Source organism: Electrophorus electricus, chromosome 15 (assembly GCF_013358815.1).
Source record: "Electrophorus electricus isolate fEleEle1 chromosome 15, fEleEle1.pri, whole genome shotgun sequence".
Taxonomy (NCBI): Eukaryota; Metazoa; Chordata; class Actinopteri; order Gymnotiformes; family Gymnotidae; genus Electrophorus; species Electrophorus electricus.
This window is the reverse complement of record NC_049549.1, coordinates 10,646,538-10,666,716: the sequence shown is the minus strand read 5'-3', so window position 1 is coordinate 10,666,716 and position 20,179 is coordinate 10,646,538. Positions and strand designations below refer to the sequence as shown.

Below are 20,179 nucleotides of genomic sequence, written 5' to 3'. Positions count from 1 at the left end.
CATAATAAAACAAACAGCTACAACATAAGGTACCAAAAAATGAGTACACACGTTGCATTGATGTAACTTTTATCAAATATTGCTGTTGTTTTGTAGAAAGAAGAAACAAAGCTTTATGTGTGTAGTGTGCATTAGTATTTGTGCAATCCTATGTTTGCATGCTGTTGCAGACATATTTGAAAGACAGGTGAGCTTAGCGTGTAACACACCTGCACACACACACTTACATCAGCTTGTTTCATCTGACACTAGTGAAGCTAAATCACAAACCTTTTTCACATGCACGCTCTTCTGTAATCATATTCACAGAAGGGCTTTGTATGTGCATGTGTATTGTGTGCTTTGCCTTTGATAAATAATTAGCCTTTTGAAGTGATAATCCTAAATATTGACCAAGACTTTCAAAGGATATATATATATATATATATATATATTCATGAGTATGATTTACTAACGAATTATCCTGTATACATCACTTTTTTTAGTGTTTTATACTATCAGGCATGTTTCTTCATAGGCTTACAGGTTTCCTGATGTTTATTTGGCAATCACAGTAATAATTCTAAATGTAATACTTATTATAAAAACCAACTAACATTAAAACTTAATGATTTTGATTTAAATGTCTTTTTGTCTGCGAACTCACAACATATTATCGTAACGCACAGTAAGCGTGTGGTAACGCAGGCCACAAATTAACCTGTAAAACGAGAAATAAAAATATGTTCTGAAAACATTTTGGAAAGTACCTTAAATTCCTCTCGGCTTGTGGAACGGAGACTTTTATTTTGAAATTAATTTTGGACAGTGTGCAAATTTGACATCACATGAGTAAAATACATCATCACATGCCAGAGTATCAGGGAAATGGCTTTTGCCTGTAAATTGCTGCAGAACTTTCTTGCACTTTTTATACTAGCGCTTACTGTTGTTTGCGTTCCAGGTGAAGCGGCTTTTTCTAGATTTCTTAAATTCAAGAGTGCCTCTTTTCCGAATTCGAAATATGCAGTGGATGAAAACTGGTTCGTCCAAAGATTGGACCACTTCAACGGGGCAGACAGTCGAATTTGGAAGCAGGTAGACCTAGTTCGCTCGCTCTCTAACTGCTTACAGGACTACGATCAACGCAGGCATTACGTTCTTGTTAGATTCTTTGATTCCTTTAGTAGGCTAGTTTAGGAGACAGAGTCCTTGCGATAAATTGCAGGCCACGCTTGGTTTAATTTGGGATTCCACAGTTAATCTGAATATTCGGATGGGAAGGATAATCGTCTAAGTGATTCCCTAATATCCAGCATGGCTTTCTATGCAGAGATATTTCGTGAACGACCGTTTCTACAAACCTGGGGGCCCAGTGTTTCTCATGATAGGCGGGGAAGGACCAGCCAACCCTGCCTGGATGCAATATGGAACTTGGCTGACTTATGCAGAGAAGTTTGGTGCCTTGTGTCTGTTGCTGGAGCATCGATTCTATGGCAAAAGTCATCCGACCAAGTAAGTTTACAATGTTTTTAGTAAATGTATCTATATGTTGTAGGCTTGCTGGCATTCTCTCTTACAATAAGAGAAACATGATTAAACTTTATTCTGATAATTGCTTGAGCTGGCCTCTAAACAGTTTCGACCACTAGATGGCACTAGGGGCTACTGCGCAGCTATCCTCACATCCTAATGGATGTGACCAAATGATGCATGAATGGATAGATATTCAAAATTATAGTAAAGTACACAGATTTTGCAGAGAAACAGAAGGTTTCGGACAGAGGCCCTTCATCAGCTCTGCAAGCAATTGTACTGAAGTACACAAGGTTTCTAGACATATCTAGATATTTTACTATAGTACACTGGGGTTACTCAGCTGCAATCTTCTTTAGATATGTAAAAGGTGTTGCGTGGCTAAATGCAGTTAGAATGCAAAATTCTACACTGCAGTTTACTCAGATTTTGGAGAATCTGTTTGACATTTCATGTGTTTATCGTCTTTTTCCATCTAGAGACCTTAGCCTGGAGAGCCTACGTTTCCTAAGCAGTCGTCAAGCGCTGGCTGACCTTGCCCACTTCCGCACAGTTACCGCAGAATCTCGTGGACTCACCAGTAGCAAGTGGGTTGCGTTTGGGGGCTCATACCCAGGGTCCCTTGCTGCCTGGTTCCGCCTTAAGTATCCCCACCTCATCCATGCCTCTGTTGCAACCAGTGCACCTGTGTATGCCACTGCAAACTTCCCAGGTAACTAACAGACGCGCACACACACCTCTTGCATGTACATCTGATTTCTATCCCTAACTCAGAATTGATGCTTATTTGCAGAGCACATGCAATGTATGTGGAATTTGTCCAGTTACATTTGTCGTTGAGTAATATTTCATCTGTAATTATTCTGTACTAACAGCAATTGTATGAGTGCACAAAAAAAGAGAATGAAGAATTAATGACAGGTCAAAGGAGGCTGGCATGACATTTAGAACAACAACAGTCCAGTGTCACACAGTTTCTAAAGGGCCCGTTGGCTTATCTGATGAAATGAGGTGCCTGGTCCTTCATGCAGATGGGCAGGTTGGAGTGTTTAGAGAATCATGAGGAAAGCTCTACTGATCTATTTTGAGTGAAGATCAACTGATCTATTTTGAGTGAAGATCAACGAGACCGATCTTGCCAGACTTTGCATTCATTCCATAAAAAGAAAATAAAGATGATTCTGGATGGGGAGGAAACCATCTGATTTCTTTTGGAAACCAGATTTGATCTGGTTATTATGTAATGTAGACAGACAAATAATTCTGCATTTCTGTATGTTTCTTCTTTAACTAATTTTAATGTGTGTTTTGGATGTTTCTCTGGACACACACTGAGGCAACCAATTCTTAAACCAACAAAGTAATCATTTGAAATGCGAAATTTCATTTTGAATGTGTAAATCAGAAACGTGGCACACAGAAAAAGCTTTTTTATAATAATTAGAAGAAGAAGAAGAAGAAAACCTTTAGCAATTATAATATTGTTCTACACACTACGTGCTTGAACCCTAACTATACATATTTTTAGAATGAGCTATTAAGGCCTTTTACAGGTACATGTCCACCAGCTGGTTGCAGATTGAACTCCAAATGCGTACACATACAACATTTAACACTAGCAGGGCTGCCTGGTGCGTGATTGCAGAGTATCTGGAGGTGGTGTGGCGCTCTCTGGCAGCTGAGACCCCGGAATGCCCTTTACTGGTGAAGAAAGCATCAGACACTTTAATCGCTCATCTCAAGGACCCACAGACTTACGACAACGTCACTAAAGACTTCAGGTAAGACATGCATGCATGCACACATACACACAGAGTACACACCACTGTACATCTGATGCCATGTATTTTCTAAGTTAAAAGGGTATCCTTTTTTGCATTTTATATATATATAACATGTCCCTGTCAGTATATAATAAATAAAGGCTAGCTGCAAGCATAAGAGTCAGAGGGACAGAGATGTGCAGTGAGTGATTTATGCTAAGGAGAGTGTGTGTGTGTGTGATGCAATGGGGAAGCAGACCAGTAGCCACTGGGCTGTGACCAAACTTGTATCAAGTGGTCTCTGTGTGTGTGTGTCTGTGTTTGTCTGTGTGTGTGTGAAGGTATATAGTTTCTCCGTATCTGCAGATCTTGGAATGCTGTTCATGCTCAATAGTACAGTGGAATGTGGATAGGCTTAAGAGCCCAATGCTCCTCACACAAACAATAACTTTTACTTTTCTTCCAGTCGCCTAGGTCCACCTTTAATCATCTTAGCCCCTCCCTCAATAGCTCTAGCCCCTCCCACAATAGCTCTAGCTTTTCCCCCCCTTTTGTGGTTACATTGCCCACTGTGGTCTCTTCAGTGTCTCTGTCGAGTACATAGCTATGCGCTACTGCTCACATTCTCACTTTGCCCCTGTAATTGGAGTCCAACAAGCAGGTGGAAAAGTGAGTTGAGTTTCACAACTTCACATTTTAGAATGCCTGTGTCATGGCAGATTGATAGTTTGCGTGAGAGTGCGTGAGTGAGAGTGCGTGAGTGTGAGTGAGGGAGAGAGAGAGAGACTTGTATCTTTGTTTTGAGTTGCAGTGATGAAAATAGCTTTGCATTCACAGAGGAGTCTGTGGTCAGTGAGATGAGGCTGTCCACCTCCCACATTTTTTATTTTTTTGCCATGAGCCCATGATAATGGCGCACCACAACTACCAGCAAGTAGTTTAAGTCATTATGTGGGCGATTACTCTTGCACTGTGTATGCGTGTTTAGGCTGCTAGTGAACATTCTCTTTCATTCTTGTGTCTGTCCTTTTTCTTTCTTTCTCATGGTTGTTCTCTCTTTTCGTCCCTCTTTCTCCTCCAGACTGTGTTCCAAGTTGCAGATTCAGTCAGACATGGACTCTGCTTACCTGCTGGAGACGCTGGCTGGGAGCTTCATGGATGTTGTGCAATACAATGAGGACAACAGAGCCTTTGAGGTGTGTGGGAGGGGCTATAAATGCAGTGCCGGGTGGGTCAGAGACAGGTTAATAATTGTTCTAAAACCAACACCTGCTCTAAGAAATTAGTTCATGAAAACCTCCACTATTATGAATGAATGGCAAATGTACCGTATTTTGATGTCAGCAAAAATGGTACTCTTCTGCTACAGCTCAATGCTGTAAATGTAAGAGACATTCTGTATGTGTGAGAGGATGTTGGAGAGTGGAGAAAAGTGTGTGTAATGGAAGCTTGTATGTGAGGTTGGGGTTAGTGTGTAGTGCGGATCTGGGGAGATGTGAATCAGATTACCAATAAGATGAAGTGAGTGAAACAGTGGGTAAGCACTTGGGCACAAGCTGGATTTGGTTACAGCCCCCCCCCCCCCCCCCCACACACACACAGACCCACAGACATGGAGGATGCTGCAGAGAGGAACCAAAAGTGCTTGGAGGATTTTAAAAAAGGAAGAAAGTAAATAAAGAATCATATTGTTTCACAGGCTTTTGAAGTGATTTCGGGGTTTGGTTTTGGTTCGTGGTTCTGTTCTCAGTGAACACTGTCTGGATACATTAGAGAGTCTAAAAGTGAATTTGCTTGTTTTTATGCCCTGTGTAAGCATAGCGGAGGTGTCTTTTGTGCTTTATCATAGAAGCATACCAAAAAAAACCTCCATAAACAAACAGTAGCTATATTCATTCAGGATGTATAAACTGAGGAAGAGGTGGCATCTCTGGGGAAAGGCGGATATGATTATGTGGCTTGTAAGAATCCTTGTAAGATCTATTATAATGTGATTTGAAATAATGTATTGTTAATGTGTTGTTACATTAATTGAATATAAGATGTATTAGAATTATAAAGAATGGATAAAAAAGTTACATATTTTTTTTAAGTTTATGTTCAAAGTTTATGTAAAGTTTATGTTCAAAAGGTCAAGAAGAATATCAAGAAGAATAAATCTGTAAATCAGCATATAGCCAAATATGGATAAAAACTGGGAGTGAAAACAGAATAGCAGCAAGCTGTTTGAGAAAGCCAGATACCTTTCAGGTCTTCATGTAGACAAAGTCCTGAACCTGGCTGCATAACCCTAAAACATGCAGATGTGTGCTTTTAGAAAGGCTTGTGTGTGATATCAAAACCAAGCATGTTATAGTATTTGTTAAAGTATTTACAGTCCAGGAAGTTCTTGTGTGTTCTACACTCACACACTCTCTCTCTCTCTCTCTCTCTCTCTCTCTCTCTCTCTCTCTCTCTCTCATGTTGGGAGGCATTGGCAGGGTGTGGTGGGCACTAACATCACAGTAAAGGTGCTGTGCCGGCTGATGCTGGACTCGTCACTGGGCGACCCATATGATCGCTTTGCAGCTGTCACTAGGCTACTACAGGACACTTTCTCTCAGGCCTGCACTGATGTCCAGTATCTCCACTACCTCCAGGACATGAGCAACACCAGCTGGAGCGGAGCCGAGGCTGGAGGAGGTGCGTGCGCGTGCGTGCGTGTGTGCATGCATGTTATTGTACAGGAAGGTTTCAACTGGAGGTTAATATTTGTATATCGTTTGTGTGTAATGAACATGTAAATAAAATAATTGAGCAGTTTACAGTTTAAGGACAGTACTAATGATGGTGATTGTAATTATTGTTATTGCATCATATGGTGTCTCCCTCTTCATGTGTGCTTGTGTGCATGGGTGTATTTTGTAGGGAGACAGTGGGTATATCAGACCTGTACTGAATTTGGATTTTATCAAAGTACGGACTCACCAAACCAGCCGTTTGGAGGATTCCCTTTACCGTGAGTGTGGTGTTTGCGGGTTGATGTGTTGTGTGTCGGTTTGGAGAGCAGAGTGACCTGAGGGAATTATGACACTAGAGTCAGGGTGCAGTCTGAGGAGAACATACCCTTGATGTTACACACCGACCTTTCGCAGTTACAAAGTTACGTGCTGGGCTCCTTCTTATAGAGCATGGAGGCATTGGCCATGCTCAGTGACAAAGTTAAGAGTGTTGCGCAAACAGACATTTGGTCTGCTGTTGTACTGGCGCGCCAGAATTAGCTGGGTGTCAGCCCCTGAGTGAGTGTGTGTTAACCCCAGCCAGGCTTCCTGGTGCCGTGACCCAGAGAGGTTTCGCCCAGTGTCATTCTCCGTTCCCAGGAACAAAGTTACTACGCATTGTTCGATAGGAGATTCTGTCTATGGGTAGAACGTACATCTTTCCAGTGACAGTACGTGAGGGAGAGTAAGTTCATCATAGTACGTTCCATACTGTCTCCCTGCTTTGTACTATTTTCTATATACTTTATACCATAGTTTCTCCCTTTTTCTCAGTGTAATAAACTTTTCCATGCTTGTGTTTTCCATGCTTGTGGAAAACACACCTACTATTGTCTGTCTCTGTCTGTCTCCCAGGTACACCTGCAGCAGTGTGAATGTGTGCTGATTGTCAAGAGGCTTGTTGTTGTTCCTCCATCTCTGTCTGTCTCCCTGTAGCTATTACCTGCAGCAGTGCAGGGATATCTATAACCTCACCGGCTCTGTGGCCAACGCAGTGCAGCAGACCAACGAGGAATATGGGGGATATGACATCAGAACAACACGCATCGTCTTCCCCAACGGTTCCATTGACCCTTGGCATGCCCTGGGAGTGACCAGTAACATCACCAATGACCTCCCGGCGGTCTTCATCAAAGGTCAGTGAAGGGTCGCAGAGCTACTCTAGGATCCCTGCTGCTTCCACAGCTGTGTTCGGTGACCCTGCTGCATGCAATTAGCCCACTTTCGCTGAATATGCATGGAGATGTTGGCTAATAGTAATTATTACTGTATATATCATCATTATAGTATTAAAAAAGTCTGGCTTGGCTTAGCCTGACACTCCAGGCTCAGTGCACAATGCAAAATCCAGCCACTGCGCGTTCCTGCTGATTCAGCAAAGCTCGAGGATCGTACGGCTTAACGTGCAGCGCAGGAGGTCGTTTGCCGAATCGTGTTAGGCCATCAAACAGAACTTTTATCCCATTTTTTTCTCCCCTGCCAAACATACACTGTTAATGAAACTTAAGTGTAGGCTGCAAAGAAATGGTTCCAAGAAAGGACAAAACCTCAAGCCTTAATGATGCTTGAGAGACTGCTTGGCAGCAAGATATAATTGGACCCGAGGAAAGGGAAAAAAGTGTAAAAGTAAACTGAAGTGTGTGCGTGTAACGCACATGGCATGCAAGTTTGTTAAAGAATAATCCATCAATACCATGCACCTTTTCTCTTTGAGCAGACAATGGCTGAGGTTCGGAACAGGGAAATTACTTGCAATTGAGCTAAATAATAACAGGTCAAGTTCTGACACGTTCTGACTGACAAACTGCATGATAACATGGCAATTAAGCTTACATGTGTAATACACATAAATAAAAACCCTTATTGGGTGTAGGTGTACATGTAATTAGCAGCCAGTGAACGTAGGTGCAAGGTATGTAGTTCTGCTAAAGTAGGTGAAAGGTTGAGAAGGAAATTTTAGAGCAGAGTGCTCAAGGCAAAAAATGAAGGCAAAATCGAAAACTAGATTCAGAATGGAAAGAGCTAATTGACTTGGAGCTACTTTTATGGGCACAATAAAATAAACACTGAGCAGAAACGATGTGGGTTACATACTTCAGTAACTAAAACAATAGGTTGCTGTTACTGGCTACAGTCGTGAGGCCTGCTGCAATGGACATGTTGTCAGGCAGAAGAGATCCTCTGTGCCAGTGCAGATGCTCAAAAACACCCCTGCGTCATGTTCACCAAGAAAATGCAACAGTTACTCCTCATCAGGAAGACTTTTAAACTGAGGAATATGTGACTAATTTTGGTAAAGAATTCTAATCTGGGTAAATTTTATACCTTCAGTTAGGAAGTGCAGCTCTGCCTCAATCTTATTGTTCTGGGACTGCTGTCAGAGTCTCTTTAGGTAGCAAGAACTGTTTACGTCTGCCAGTCTGTCTGGCCAGGCAATGGTCACTGTGTCCTGTATTTGGTCAGGGTGGACCTCTCCTTTGGATAAGACAGCATGCTTGGGTAATCTGTCATGCTGTACTGTTGATTTAGGGCCAGTTAACACTCTGTTTTTGTCTGATTTTTGTCCGATTGGTTTCCCTATAGGTGATATAGTTTTGGTTGAGCTGATTTGTAACTTGGGTGATTACGATTGGATTTGCTGTTTATTTTCAGGTCTTGAGTGTGTGTTAATGCTGAACTGTTTTTCAGTACCATCTGAGTGAGGGGACTGGTTCTCTTTGCTCACCTCTTGGTACTGCAGAGCTTTACAATAATGAGAGTTGGATTTGCTGCATTGTAAATGTGAAAATAGATTGATTGCCATTTTTTGTATCTTTATTATTTATTAATGTCTGCCCAGTTTGTAGCGTTCCTGTGCTTTAAAATAGCTTTACCGAACTCTGCATGCAGGATCTCAATTAAATGTTGTCCCACGTTCTGAGTTCCTAATTTTTGAGCAAACCCCATACCTCACAGACATGCAGGGCAATTGGGTTAAAACATTTTTTAGCCAAATTCTGATATGAAATTTCTACTGAAATGTGTTTTTGTGGCATAAAATGTACTGCCAAGTTAAGATGTCCAGAAGAACGAATTTTGATCCCTACATGAATATAACTGAATATTCAATATTGATGCCTAGTGTAAATGTGTGTTTTGATCCCTGAGGTCTGGATCTTTTCTGGATTATTATAACTAATTATAATTAGTCTTTTTAAGTTTCCCATCAGGGCCCTGGCAGGGGTCTGGCAGTACTGCTCCAGCAGGTCCAGATGCTGCTATAGACCCTGTGCAGTGGAGAACAGGAGAACCAGTTCCCCTGAATAGAGCCAGAATTTAATCTCTGGGTCATGCAGTGTTAGACCAGGAGCTGTGGATTCTTCTAGTGTTTTGCACCAGTTCATTAACATACAAATTAAAAAGCACAGCAACCTTGTCTCACTCTATGTTCATAAAGTAGGATATTTGTTAGTTTATGGCCAAGTTATATTCCACACCCATTTTCTTGTATACTTTGACTTGAAAGCATGTGTTTTACCCCCTACACATCTTTCTCTAATTTTGTAAAATATTCCTTGGAGCTGGTCATAAAAAGGCCTTTTTAAAGTCTGTAAAGCATGCAAAAATAAAAGCTTTTTTTCTTTTTTGGCAGGGGGGAGAAATATGATCAGTGGTGCGGTAAAAGTTCAATTTGGCTTCTACCCAAGACATGCTTAATAACGAAGTTCAGAAATTAAGAATTTAAAATACTGCACATTGACATCCCCAGATTACTGTTCACACCGATGCCTCGGTAATTGTTAGAATTTATATCCATCTTTATGGAGTCCAGATTTAAGGGAGGAAGAAGAAGAACTTGGAAACAGATTAAACAGTTTTAGACTTGCCAAGTGAAATTTAGAGCTTGAACATTTTTCATTTGCTTCAGTACAAATGCTTTCTAAGATTTTAGTTTGTTGATTTTCTCCTTACGTTCTTGCTCTGTAATTGAGAAGTCTACTTTATGTAAGAGAGGAAATGGGTTGTCATGTCCCCATTTTTGTATTGCCATTTCTTCCTGGTTTTTATTAATTTGGTTGTCCCAAAATTGGTGTTTGTTTTTAATCAACTCCTCAAATAGTGTCGTTTGTATGTACAAATGTACAGTTGAGTGTTCCATGTCTTTTTGGTTCTGATTCTATGTTTTTTTTATTCTCTCTTGCGCTCGCTCTCTCTCTCTCTCTCTCTCTCTCTCTCTCTCTCTCTGTCTGTCTGTCTCTCTCTCTCTCTCTGTCTGTCTCTCTCTCTCTCTCTCTGTCTGTCTCTGTCTGTCTCCACCTCTCTCTCTCTCTCTCTCTCTCTCTCTCTCTCTCTCTCTCGGTTTTTCTTTCCTTCTTCCTTACAGGTACAGCTCATTGTGCTAATATGTACCCTGCCCGTGCTGAAGACCTCCCAGAGTTGATGCTAGCACGAGATCAGATCTTCCTTTTGCTTCAAAAGTGGCTAAAGGAATGATGGCGAGCCATGACAGCAAGTCGGTTTTGGCATCTGCACTTAATGAGAATTATGATGAAGGGCAACATACTGGATGAAACTGTGCTCTGTTCTTTTGTCAGTAAGACTTATAACAGAGAATCATTTAACCTTTTTAGAGGGAAAGAGTTTTGAAGGGACCGAACTGTGAATTGCTCACTTTTTCACTTGAAATTGCTCTGGGCTGCATGCGAGTGAGACAATCAATTTACGCGAGAGGGTGGGGGATTGGGGGGGGGGGGGGTTGATGGGAAGACTGTATAACAGTAAAGCTAAAATAAAGCTTTAAAAAATAGTATGGTTTGACCTGGTTTTTAGTTTTTGTTTGTTTGTTTCCCTGTTTCCCTTGGTCTATCAGTATCCTAAATTGGGCCTGCACAGAAAAGTTCTGTATGTAGGAATTGTCCAATATCCCTGTAAATTTGTTCAGTAAACTGATAAAGTATTAAAGTATTACAGGAAAATAATCATTACCCTTATGATTTCTGGTTGAAGCTACAACTAGTAAGAAAATCACTAAATAGTACAAAATAAAAGTAGTGAAAACAAATGCTAATGCTTTTTGTTGTTGACTTGAGTTTAATGTTGAATAATTAATCAAGCACAATCACTATCAAAGTACCCTCAGGTTCAGCAATTCTGTTACTGTAATGAGCTGCTACAGTTTCTTAGAATCAGCTGAGGCTTTTTGTGGCTGGAATGCGTTCGGTGCATTGAAACATCATTACAATTATTTCGCGATATTGTTTTTCTTAAGGTGGATGGGTTTTAATGGTGTAACCAATTCTCGCTCACGTTTAGCAGGCTGTCGTGTGTCCACAAGGGGGCGCTATCGCAATCAGTTTACTTTCGTGTATATCGCTGAAAAAGAAGAAACTCTTTGACCCCCGCTAGCAAGATCTCTGCAATGCAGGGTGCAACAGATCCTGCTGCCGTTGCAGTATGACAACTGCTCAATAATATAAAAAATGTTTACTTGACCAGAGTCAAAATGACAAACAGGCGACGATGTGCACAGCGGAAGATGGTTACATTATAGGCTTTCTGTGATTTAGTCTTTAAGGTAAATGCTCACAAGGATCTGTTTCGTTTTACACAAGTAAACAAAACGTTCAGTAGATTTAAAAGGTGACTAGTCTTTGCATCATGTAAAGGGGGAGCATTTTACACAGCTCTACAGACAATAAAATGGCAGTGGCACTTTTGTGGTTTAAAATCAAAGCCCGTAATGCGCACAAGATCACACTGCACTTTCTGTCCACAGCTGCAACGCACGAGAAAAGCACTGTTCACTTCTAGTACATGGAGGTTCGCGTCTAAGATTGTTGTTTTGTTTTGTTTTTCTTTTACAAATATTTTTGTCCATGATTGTGTACTAAATTGGAATATCACTATACAGGGTTGGTGTGATTTCACCTACGGATTCATACGGGTCTATGCGTCACAAACGTCTAAGTATTAGTCGGGAGGCGGAGCCCCGTGCTTAGACCCCGCCCATAATGTACCGGGGAGGTGGCAGCGGCTTATATCACCGTGAAGCGCCGACAGAAACGGGAAATTATCGCTGTTGCGAAAGCGAGAACTTTTACTGTCTTCCTGGTATTTTCGCCCAAATCCTTACAAGAAGAAGGTGAGAGTACTTGGCATATTTTCTTTCGAAATTGTCCACTTTGGTCAGGGGGTATGTATGGCGTTGTATTTTTAGCCTGGTATTATAACTGGTACGTTCCATAAGTCGCCATGAAAGCACAGTGTAATTTTTAATTTCCCTAAAGTAATCGTAAAGATGCTCTTATATGTTTGCAAATACTAACATGCGATCTGCTTCTTTCGTTTTCTGCATTTTCAAGAGATCGTTAAATGTCTAAAAGTGTTAAGCATTAGCTAGAACTGTGATCAAACGGCTGGTAAATATTCTACTCGTACGTTTGTTTAAAGGGCTCTTTTGGCACAGCCGTGGTCAGGAAGATGGATGATATGACAACAAACCTAATCAGCAATAATGGCCAGCAGTTTTTGGTTTTTTTTTCTAACATTGGAGAATGCAGTCTACGTTTATGAGTGAGCTTTTCATAACCAGTCTGTGAATTCTAAGCGAATGTGAGACTAATGTATCTGCCTCGTAATACGCATAGGACGGGAACTGGACGGTGAGGGATAAATGAAACGTAGTCCACGCGCAGTTTAAGTAAGGTCCGTAAAGTACAACGTGCCAGTGTTGAGGTAAAAAAAAACAAAACATCGCGCAGCTATTGATAACTCGCACGTGTCGAAAAATGGAGCTTATGAACAGCAGTATGCTCGCTCGTTCAAGGGAGCTCATCAAATATCTCCTAACCATAGGTGTGTCTAGGTCGCTTTGAAGCCCACCTGATTTTGAAAGAAGCACCGAGCTTCTCTCAACAGTACGTGCAGTCCGTTTACGCGGCATGCTCTACAGAACGCTGGTTATTTTGGTCCTTTGAGCTTTTTCACACATTCGGGGACAAACGGACTGATCTCTCGATGCGTTTTGTGTAGCCGATGGTGCCAGCGGCCAGTGTGTGGCCTAACGCCTCGCGCCGAGACGCGCACGTTCCTTCCGTCGAACGTGTTCCAGGGCGATGGAGCGGATAGAGTGCGCGAGACGGCCGAAGTTCGTGTGCGCGTGTTCGAGCAGACGCGGCGCGTCCGAGAATAGCAATGAGAGAGAGGAGGAGATTAAACGGGTTCGCTGAAATTGTTTTAATGAATATGCGGAGAGTTGAGTAGCTATTAACAGAGTCGCATCAGAAAGTGTATTTGTATGTGGGTTTTCCAAAAAAAAATATTTTTTTTTTCCTTTCTCAGATTTTAATTGTGGAATTTGATATCATTATATTGCATCAATGGATGCTAAATGTAACCAAAGACGCGCACTATTTAAAACGTGCTAAACTAGTTTGCTGTATTTGTCTTTTCCACTGACCACAACCGTATTGATTTTAGGCCTGTTTAGGGTGCTTTATTAGAATGACAAACAATTGATTGACATAGCAAGTGTCACAGAGTTCAATAACAAAAATCTCTCTGTGTGTCTCTTTCTCAGGGTTCCTGACTATACCACTCCTTCACCATGTCTTACATGTGTGTGTTATTCATGTTTGTGCTGCTGACGGTGTGCGTGTTTCACGGCGCTGTCTCCGAGTCTGCGGCTCCGTCTTACGGTGAGCGGGGTTCTGACCTGGGCTTGCAGGTGTTACTGAAAGTGATTCAGGAGAAGCCGCAGGAAAATGTGGTCCTGTCCCCCCATGGAGTGGCCTCCATTCTGGGCATGCTGCTCCCTGGTGCCCACGGCGATACCAAACACCAGCTTCTTGTGGGACTACAATATAAGAAGAAAGGTAAGAAGAGCAGGGCTGTTTTTCCTGAAGGAAGTGTAACCTTTTGTTTCAAAATTCAAAAAATATATTTTCTTTCCCTCTTGACAGAGCAGTTGATGAGTGTGAGAATATTCACAAATCCGTAAACATTTAGACTGCCACCATTCTTCATGTAAATTAGGACAGCCTATCCTTAACACAACTCACTCCCTTTATAAAATAAATAAGTTTGAGACTGAATGCAAAGCCATGAAATAAATTTGATCTCCACTAGTGAATGATTCTAGTGAATTAAAAAAAATGTGCATAACTAGTGGTTTCCTTTTAAATTAATTTAACTCGACCATGGGTTTCAAACTGCAGACCTGAAGGTGAACAATAAGTGCTCCTAGTTATTAGTCCATACAAAGCATATGAGTGGAAATAGTCGTGCTAAAGAGGAAAAATGCTCCAGAAAACTGTCTGGTGTGCAAGCTTTAGGGCCTGAACCCCAGAGAGTCTGCAGAGCACTTGCATATCCTGAGCTCTTGCAGCACACATCTTTTGTCACTATTCAATTTCAACATTCTATCTGGAAAAGTGATCTGGATTTATTTATTTTTTATTCCCTCACTGATTTATTCTTGCTAAACAGAGTTGTCGTAAGTTGAAAAATGACATCAGCATTTGGCAAAGTGTCAGTTTAGTTTGGTCATGCAGATGGTACGAGCAAGTCTGACAGGCTGTTTGCAACACATGAAGGACAGAGGCACTGAATCTTGCCCCGTCATGTCCCTGCCGCTGTTTAAACGTGAAATGTCTTGCAGCAAATGATTGGTGTAAGAGTAATTCCTCACTGTTCCTCTCCAGACACCTTTAAAGGTACATGACATTTTGTGTTTTATTGCCCCCACATGCATTAACATAGTGTGATTCTTCCCACACCCTCTCCTCCAACAAGCAAAAAAGAGGGGTCAAAACCCCACTTCAAAAAGGTGCAGAAATAAAATGCACAATAGTGGATGGGATTTTGGGCAAAGAGAGGCTTGCTTGAATCTGATCTCTTTCACATGCAAGGAGCCTGGTGGAAACGATGAAGGTGTGCTAAACGCCGCTCTCTTCCAGGGCCCTATAAGATGCTTCAGAAGCTCCACAGGACCCTGACGTCCAAGTCCAATAGCGACCTCATCACCATCGCTAATGCCCTCTTCCCACAAGAGGGTTTCAGCATGCACTCCGATTTCCTGACAACAAACAGAGACAATTTCCTGTGCGATAGCCGCCCCCTTGACTACAGAAACCCGCAGGGGTCTGCAGATATAATCAATGAGTGGGTCAGCAACACCACAAAGGGTATGGAAATGCTATGGTCTTTGAGCCTGTTTCCCATGTTTTTGTCTACTGACTGAAACCTGTTCTTTTCCCTTGTAATGTATAAAAGTAACATTAAGAGCTCTAAACCATTTTTAACTTCCAGGCTAAAAATTAACCATCAGTAGGGAATACTTTGAGTAAAATAGTCTTGGCTCTTACCCTGAATCCAGAAAACTCAATTTCTTTTTTGCTTTTTTTATACCATAGGAAAATTCTCTTAATCACCTCGTGTAAAAGCCTCAGACTGTTGTTGACTATTACTGAATATCACCATGAACTTACAAACTTTTCCTTATACTCATACCCCCATTAGGCCACATCACCAGTCTTGTGCAAGCTGACATGCTGGACCCCATGCTGACACGGCTGGTGGCCGTCAACTCCATCTACTTTAAAGGGCTGTGGAAGGCACGCTTTCAGCCCCAGAGCACCAAGATGAGGAGCTTCACCAGTGGAGATGGACAGTCCTACAAAGTGCCCATGATGTCCCAGCTGTCTCTCTTCAATATTGGTGAGGCTGTTTTGGCTTTGCTGGGAATTTCTTACATGAAGCCTGAATTTTGCATTTAAGTGAGGAGATGTAGGGAGCATATGCCTTTATCCATTTCTAAAAGAGCACAACCTTAACTAACTTAACAGTGAACCTAAAAGGCTACCTCACTATGCTGGACCAGATTGGTTTTATTTTGGAATCATGGCTGTATATCCCTTGGTCCCTTGAAGTTTGTATACTCTGTGTGTAAATTTAATGTGGGTTTTACTAAAGCTCAGTTACTATAGACAAAGAAATAACCCCTTTAAAATGTAATGTTGGAAATGTTTTCCATTTAAGATTTACTTAACGAAATGTCTGAAGTTTTACTAAAATATTGCTGTCTGTCTCAGTTTTATGAATATTTTTGGCTTTATTTTTATATTTAAACTTTTTAGTGGTTAATTAGTGAGTAGTTGCTGGGTTCCTCAGCTCTTCTGGTTTGTTATTTTCTGTTGCGGTCAGTGCATGTTAGATATGTACCCACAAATTTTAAACCAGAATTTGATTTCTCTTCTCTTCTCTTCTCCACCTAGGTGTGGCAAGCACTCCCGATGGCGTGAAGTATAAAGTTATAGAGTTGCCGTATCGTGGCAACAGTATGAGTATGTTCATTGCTCTGCCGCAAGAGAAATCGACACCATTGGCGGCTGTACTGCCACATATCTCCACAGCAGTAGTGCAGGGCTGGGCCAAGCAAATGAGCCAAACGAAGGTCCGCCTTCTGCTGCCAAAGTGAGGCTCAATTCTGTTTGAATCCCGAACCACAAACCAGGCTTTCAAACCCATTGAAACATTCGTGGTAAACCTTGTGGTGAATTTTGGGGTTCCTGTAAAAACCAGAACATGTCTTTGCAACTCTGTCTTCTCTCCCTTTCATGTACTCTGTACTCTCTGACTCTGGGCAGGTTCATAGCAGAAGCAGAGGTGGATCTGGAGGGGCCTCTCTCAGCTTTGGGTATAACCAATATATTTAGTGAGGGGAAAGCTGACTTCAGACACCTCAGTGAGTCACACATGATTTCTGCTTGTTTGTAAAAGCTGTTCTGTTTCGTCAATTGATGTACAGTCACTGGCGTCATGACTACAGCAGTTAATTGCAGGAAACGTGGTCCAAAACGGGTGTTCAGTCACTTCCTGGTATAATGCTTAAGCTCTTGTAACGCACCTGAGTCAATTCACTTGAATGGGGAAACGAATCGGGGCAGCACAGAGATAGTTCTGGGATATGACCGGAAGGCCACTGATCTAGAAAATCTTAAATAACTCATCCGTGTACTCTAAATATTTTAAATAACCTGGTCTCTGACATGTTTGCATTACATAGCGTCTTAGCTGTTGACTGTGATTTTTGAGCTTGAAAATTGTAGCAGTATGAATCATGTCTAGCTGAGGGGTGTGAGGCTGAAGGAGAAACACTCCCTGAAAACTGATCTTAACTTACCTATTCCCATAACAACCACCTCTAAGCTGCGCACATGGCTCAGACATTCTTTTATCCACTTGGCTTAACTGCGGGATTGTTTATTCAATCATTTTGCCATCTGCCTTTTGGAAAGATGCATAGACATCATGGCAACCTGTCAGTGCTGGGAAGTGTCCTAGACCCTGCTAGCCAAGTGAAGCATACAGTGAGTGGATGTTTCTTTGGGTATTGGCCAGTGGAGAGTAATTCTTTCAGACAAAGAGGAAGAACTATTGGGAGTAATATAATGGCCATTACCAGTTAACTTGGAAAATAAAAGACAGAGATCGAAGATAGAACTGTAAATTTACAATGTATTCGCAATATATAGCCTAAATGACCATGATAAAAGACAATTAAACAATTGAGTTTTATAGCCTGTATCAGTTTTATTCCCACCCACCCCCCCCTTTTTTTGCACTACTGAGCACTTTGTTGTACGTCTGTAATGTCAGACATGCATTAAACAGTGCAAGTTCTTGCTCCTTCAAGATTTAACAATCATTACATACAGAAGTTAATTTTTAAAAGCCGGTAGTCCAATAAACATTGAGATTTTTTCAGTAGGACTTTGTGGGGTGTGCATCCATGGTTTGACAAGCAAATTCATGCAGAATTTGCTGTCTGCCAAACACAGCTAGTCTATTCAGACAGCATCAGATTGTAATATGCCAAGTAAATATCTAACTGTTAATATGCTAAAAATACTGAACTACAGTGTGTGTGCTGAGTAATAGACATGGTGTTATCTATTTTAGTGCCATGAGCTACAGTGTGCATGCGGAGTATTATAGACAGTGTTATCTATTTTTTTTAATCTATTTTAGTGTTATGACAATCTTAGGCCTTGGTGTTTGTGGTTGCAAAAGAAAAACAAAACAAAACAAAAAAACAAAAGTGCATTGATGTCATGATGTCATCTGAGATTCATTTTTTAAAATTGTTTTGCTGTCCCCTTGTGGCTACTTGTGGTATAACGGAACAGTAACTGTCCATCTCAAGCATTTTGTGTGTGTGCCTGCATGCATGTTTCACAGGTTCAGAACCTGTCTATGTGTCTAAGGCTCTGCAAAAAGCCAAGATAGAGGTGAATGAGGACGGGACGAAAGCATCTGCTGCAACTAGTAAGTCTGTAGATGTGTGACTGGAGCCGTGTAACTGGAGACGTGTGTGACTAATGGTTTGACGGATGTGTTTGGTGAAACTTTGCTACTCACTATCATCTAGCCAAATTTGTACATTTTTACCATATGCCAGTACGCTTTCAGTTTGTACCCCGTTCAGACTTCAAATATGCAATGTAGGAAAACAAGGAGAAATTCACGGATTGGTCTGTCTTTTTCCTGGATAAATCCAGTTATGATTCCTAAAAGAGGGTTAAATGCTTCCTGCAGTCTAAACGGTGTTTTACAGAAGTGCAGGAATAAATCTTTTCCATTAACAGAGAAATGCAGTTAAGTCTTACTTGTTCTCCTTTTAAAATTAACTTTATATATCATATCATTTCATAGTAAATAGTTTCTAAAGATTTTCCAAGTTCATGTGGTCTAATGGCTCCTCTCCCAGGAAAGAAGAGACACTCATTGATGACTAAAGGATGTAAACGTATTCAGATGTAGAAAAAAAAGAAAAAAGAAAGATGACTCATCGGTCCACATTACTTTCTTCCACTGTTTGGGGCTCCAGGCTTTGTGCTATTTACATCAGGGTTTGCAAGTGTGCAGCTGCCTTTTGAATTACTTCATTTTTCCCCATGTACCTTTTATGTGTGCTTTGTAAATCTCCCAGTCAGTGAAAAGCACCACTCTCTGGACAACCATTGCTACAGGCTATATGATTAAGAACTGAATATATGTGCAAAATCCCAAGATTAATATAACTAGCACCAACACTATGCATCACACAAAAATGCAATGCATGTTTTGATTTTCTCTATAATACAGTTGTAGGTACAATTTTTATTAGAAACATCTATCTTGCACCAACAGTAATTGCATCAACTTATGTACAGAATTTGCCTAATTCTTACCATGGTCAGAAACATGTTCATCTTAAATTTAGTCCACCTATTCTGAACATAAACACAGTCCTAAAGCTGTGCACAGCACCCTCGTGTGGTCATTCCTCTCTTTTCTGTCTAGCTGCAATCTTGTGGGCCAGATCGTCTCCTCCATGGGTGATTATTGATAGACCATTCCTGTTCCTCATCAGACACAACTCTACAGGTATCTTAAATACACCCTAATACACTAGCCTTTGTTTCATTCAGAGAACAAGCTAGCAGCTGACATTTTAAATATCTTTCCTTCAGGAACCATTCTCTTTGCTGGCCAAATCAACAAACCATAAATAAGCCGATGAAGACGACAGACACCTCACACATACATTTCATTTTTAACTTTGTTTTAGACGAACCCTGCCCTGATGGGGGCTGTTTGATTTCTACTTTGTTCTGTGTCTTCGTGCCACGCTATGCAGCAATACTGAAATTGCTCCATGTCTTTACAGTATGTTCACATTTGTTCATTAGTTTTATGCAAGTTAAATAGAGTGACTAATGTAAACGTTTTTGCATTTGAGGTGTTTGATTCAAGTGCTGAGTCTGTTTTAAATATTCACACCAGTGTCTTGTCACACTACAAAGTGCTTTTGTATAGATCTTTTATTCTTTTCCTGCAGTGTTGAATTTTGTAGTTGAGTTACATTAGTTTGTCTTGTTTTAATTTTTAATTTTATTTTTAGAATAAAGTACTTGTTTGCTGTAACTTGAGCTGGTTTATTTACTAAAGAAGCTTGGTTTGCGTGCTTGGTCTTTTCTCTGTTGTCCCCAAGCAAAAGAAAAGAAAAAGAATTCCTGGAGAACAGAGATTCGTGGCTTCCAAAATTTCTGTCTGATATTAAGAATTTTACAGGAAACAACATGGATGAACCCTGTATTCGCTGCTTCGTCGTCACCTTGA

General features: G+C 41.0%; 2 protein-coding genes across 2 annotated transcripts; both read left to right on the top strand.

Annotated features, from left to right (window-relative positions):
* Positions 1-845: 845 nt before the first annotated feature.
* Positions 846-10,750, top strand: prss16 (serine protease 16). Its single transcript, XM_027025469.2, has 9 exons — positions 846-1,077; positions 1,313-1,494; positions 1,995-2,227; positions 3,161-3,296; positions 4,360-4,474; positions 5,759-5,960; positions 6,186-6,276; positions 6,974-7,173; positions 10,401-10,750. Exons 1-9 carry the CDS (start codon positions 868-870, stop codon positions 10,508-10,510), a joined length of 1,479 nt encoding a protein of 492 aa, XP_026881270.2. The 5' UTR covers positions 846-867; the 3' UTR covers positions 10,511-10,750.
* Positions 10,751-12,034: 1,284 nt separating this feature from the next.
* serpine2 (serpin peptidase inhibitor, clade E (nexin, plasminogen activator inhibitor type 1), member 2) lies at positions 12,035-19,984 on the top strand. Its single transcript, XM_027025470.2, has 9 exons — positions 12,035-12,158; positions 13,596-13,890; positions 14,974-15,201; positions 15,536-15,733; positions 16,291-16,489; positions 16,663-16,760; positions 18,257-18,343; positions 19,361-19,444; positions 19,531-19,984. Exons 2-9 carry the CDS (start codon positions 13,623-13,625, stop codon positions 19,566-19,568), a joined length of 1,200 nt encoding a protein of 399 aa, XP_026881271.2. The 5' UTR covers positions 12,035-12,158; positions 13,596-13,622; the 3' UTR covers positions 19,569-19,984.
* The last annotated feature ends 195 nt before the right edge of the window (positions 19,985-20,179 follow it).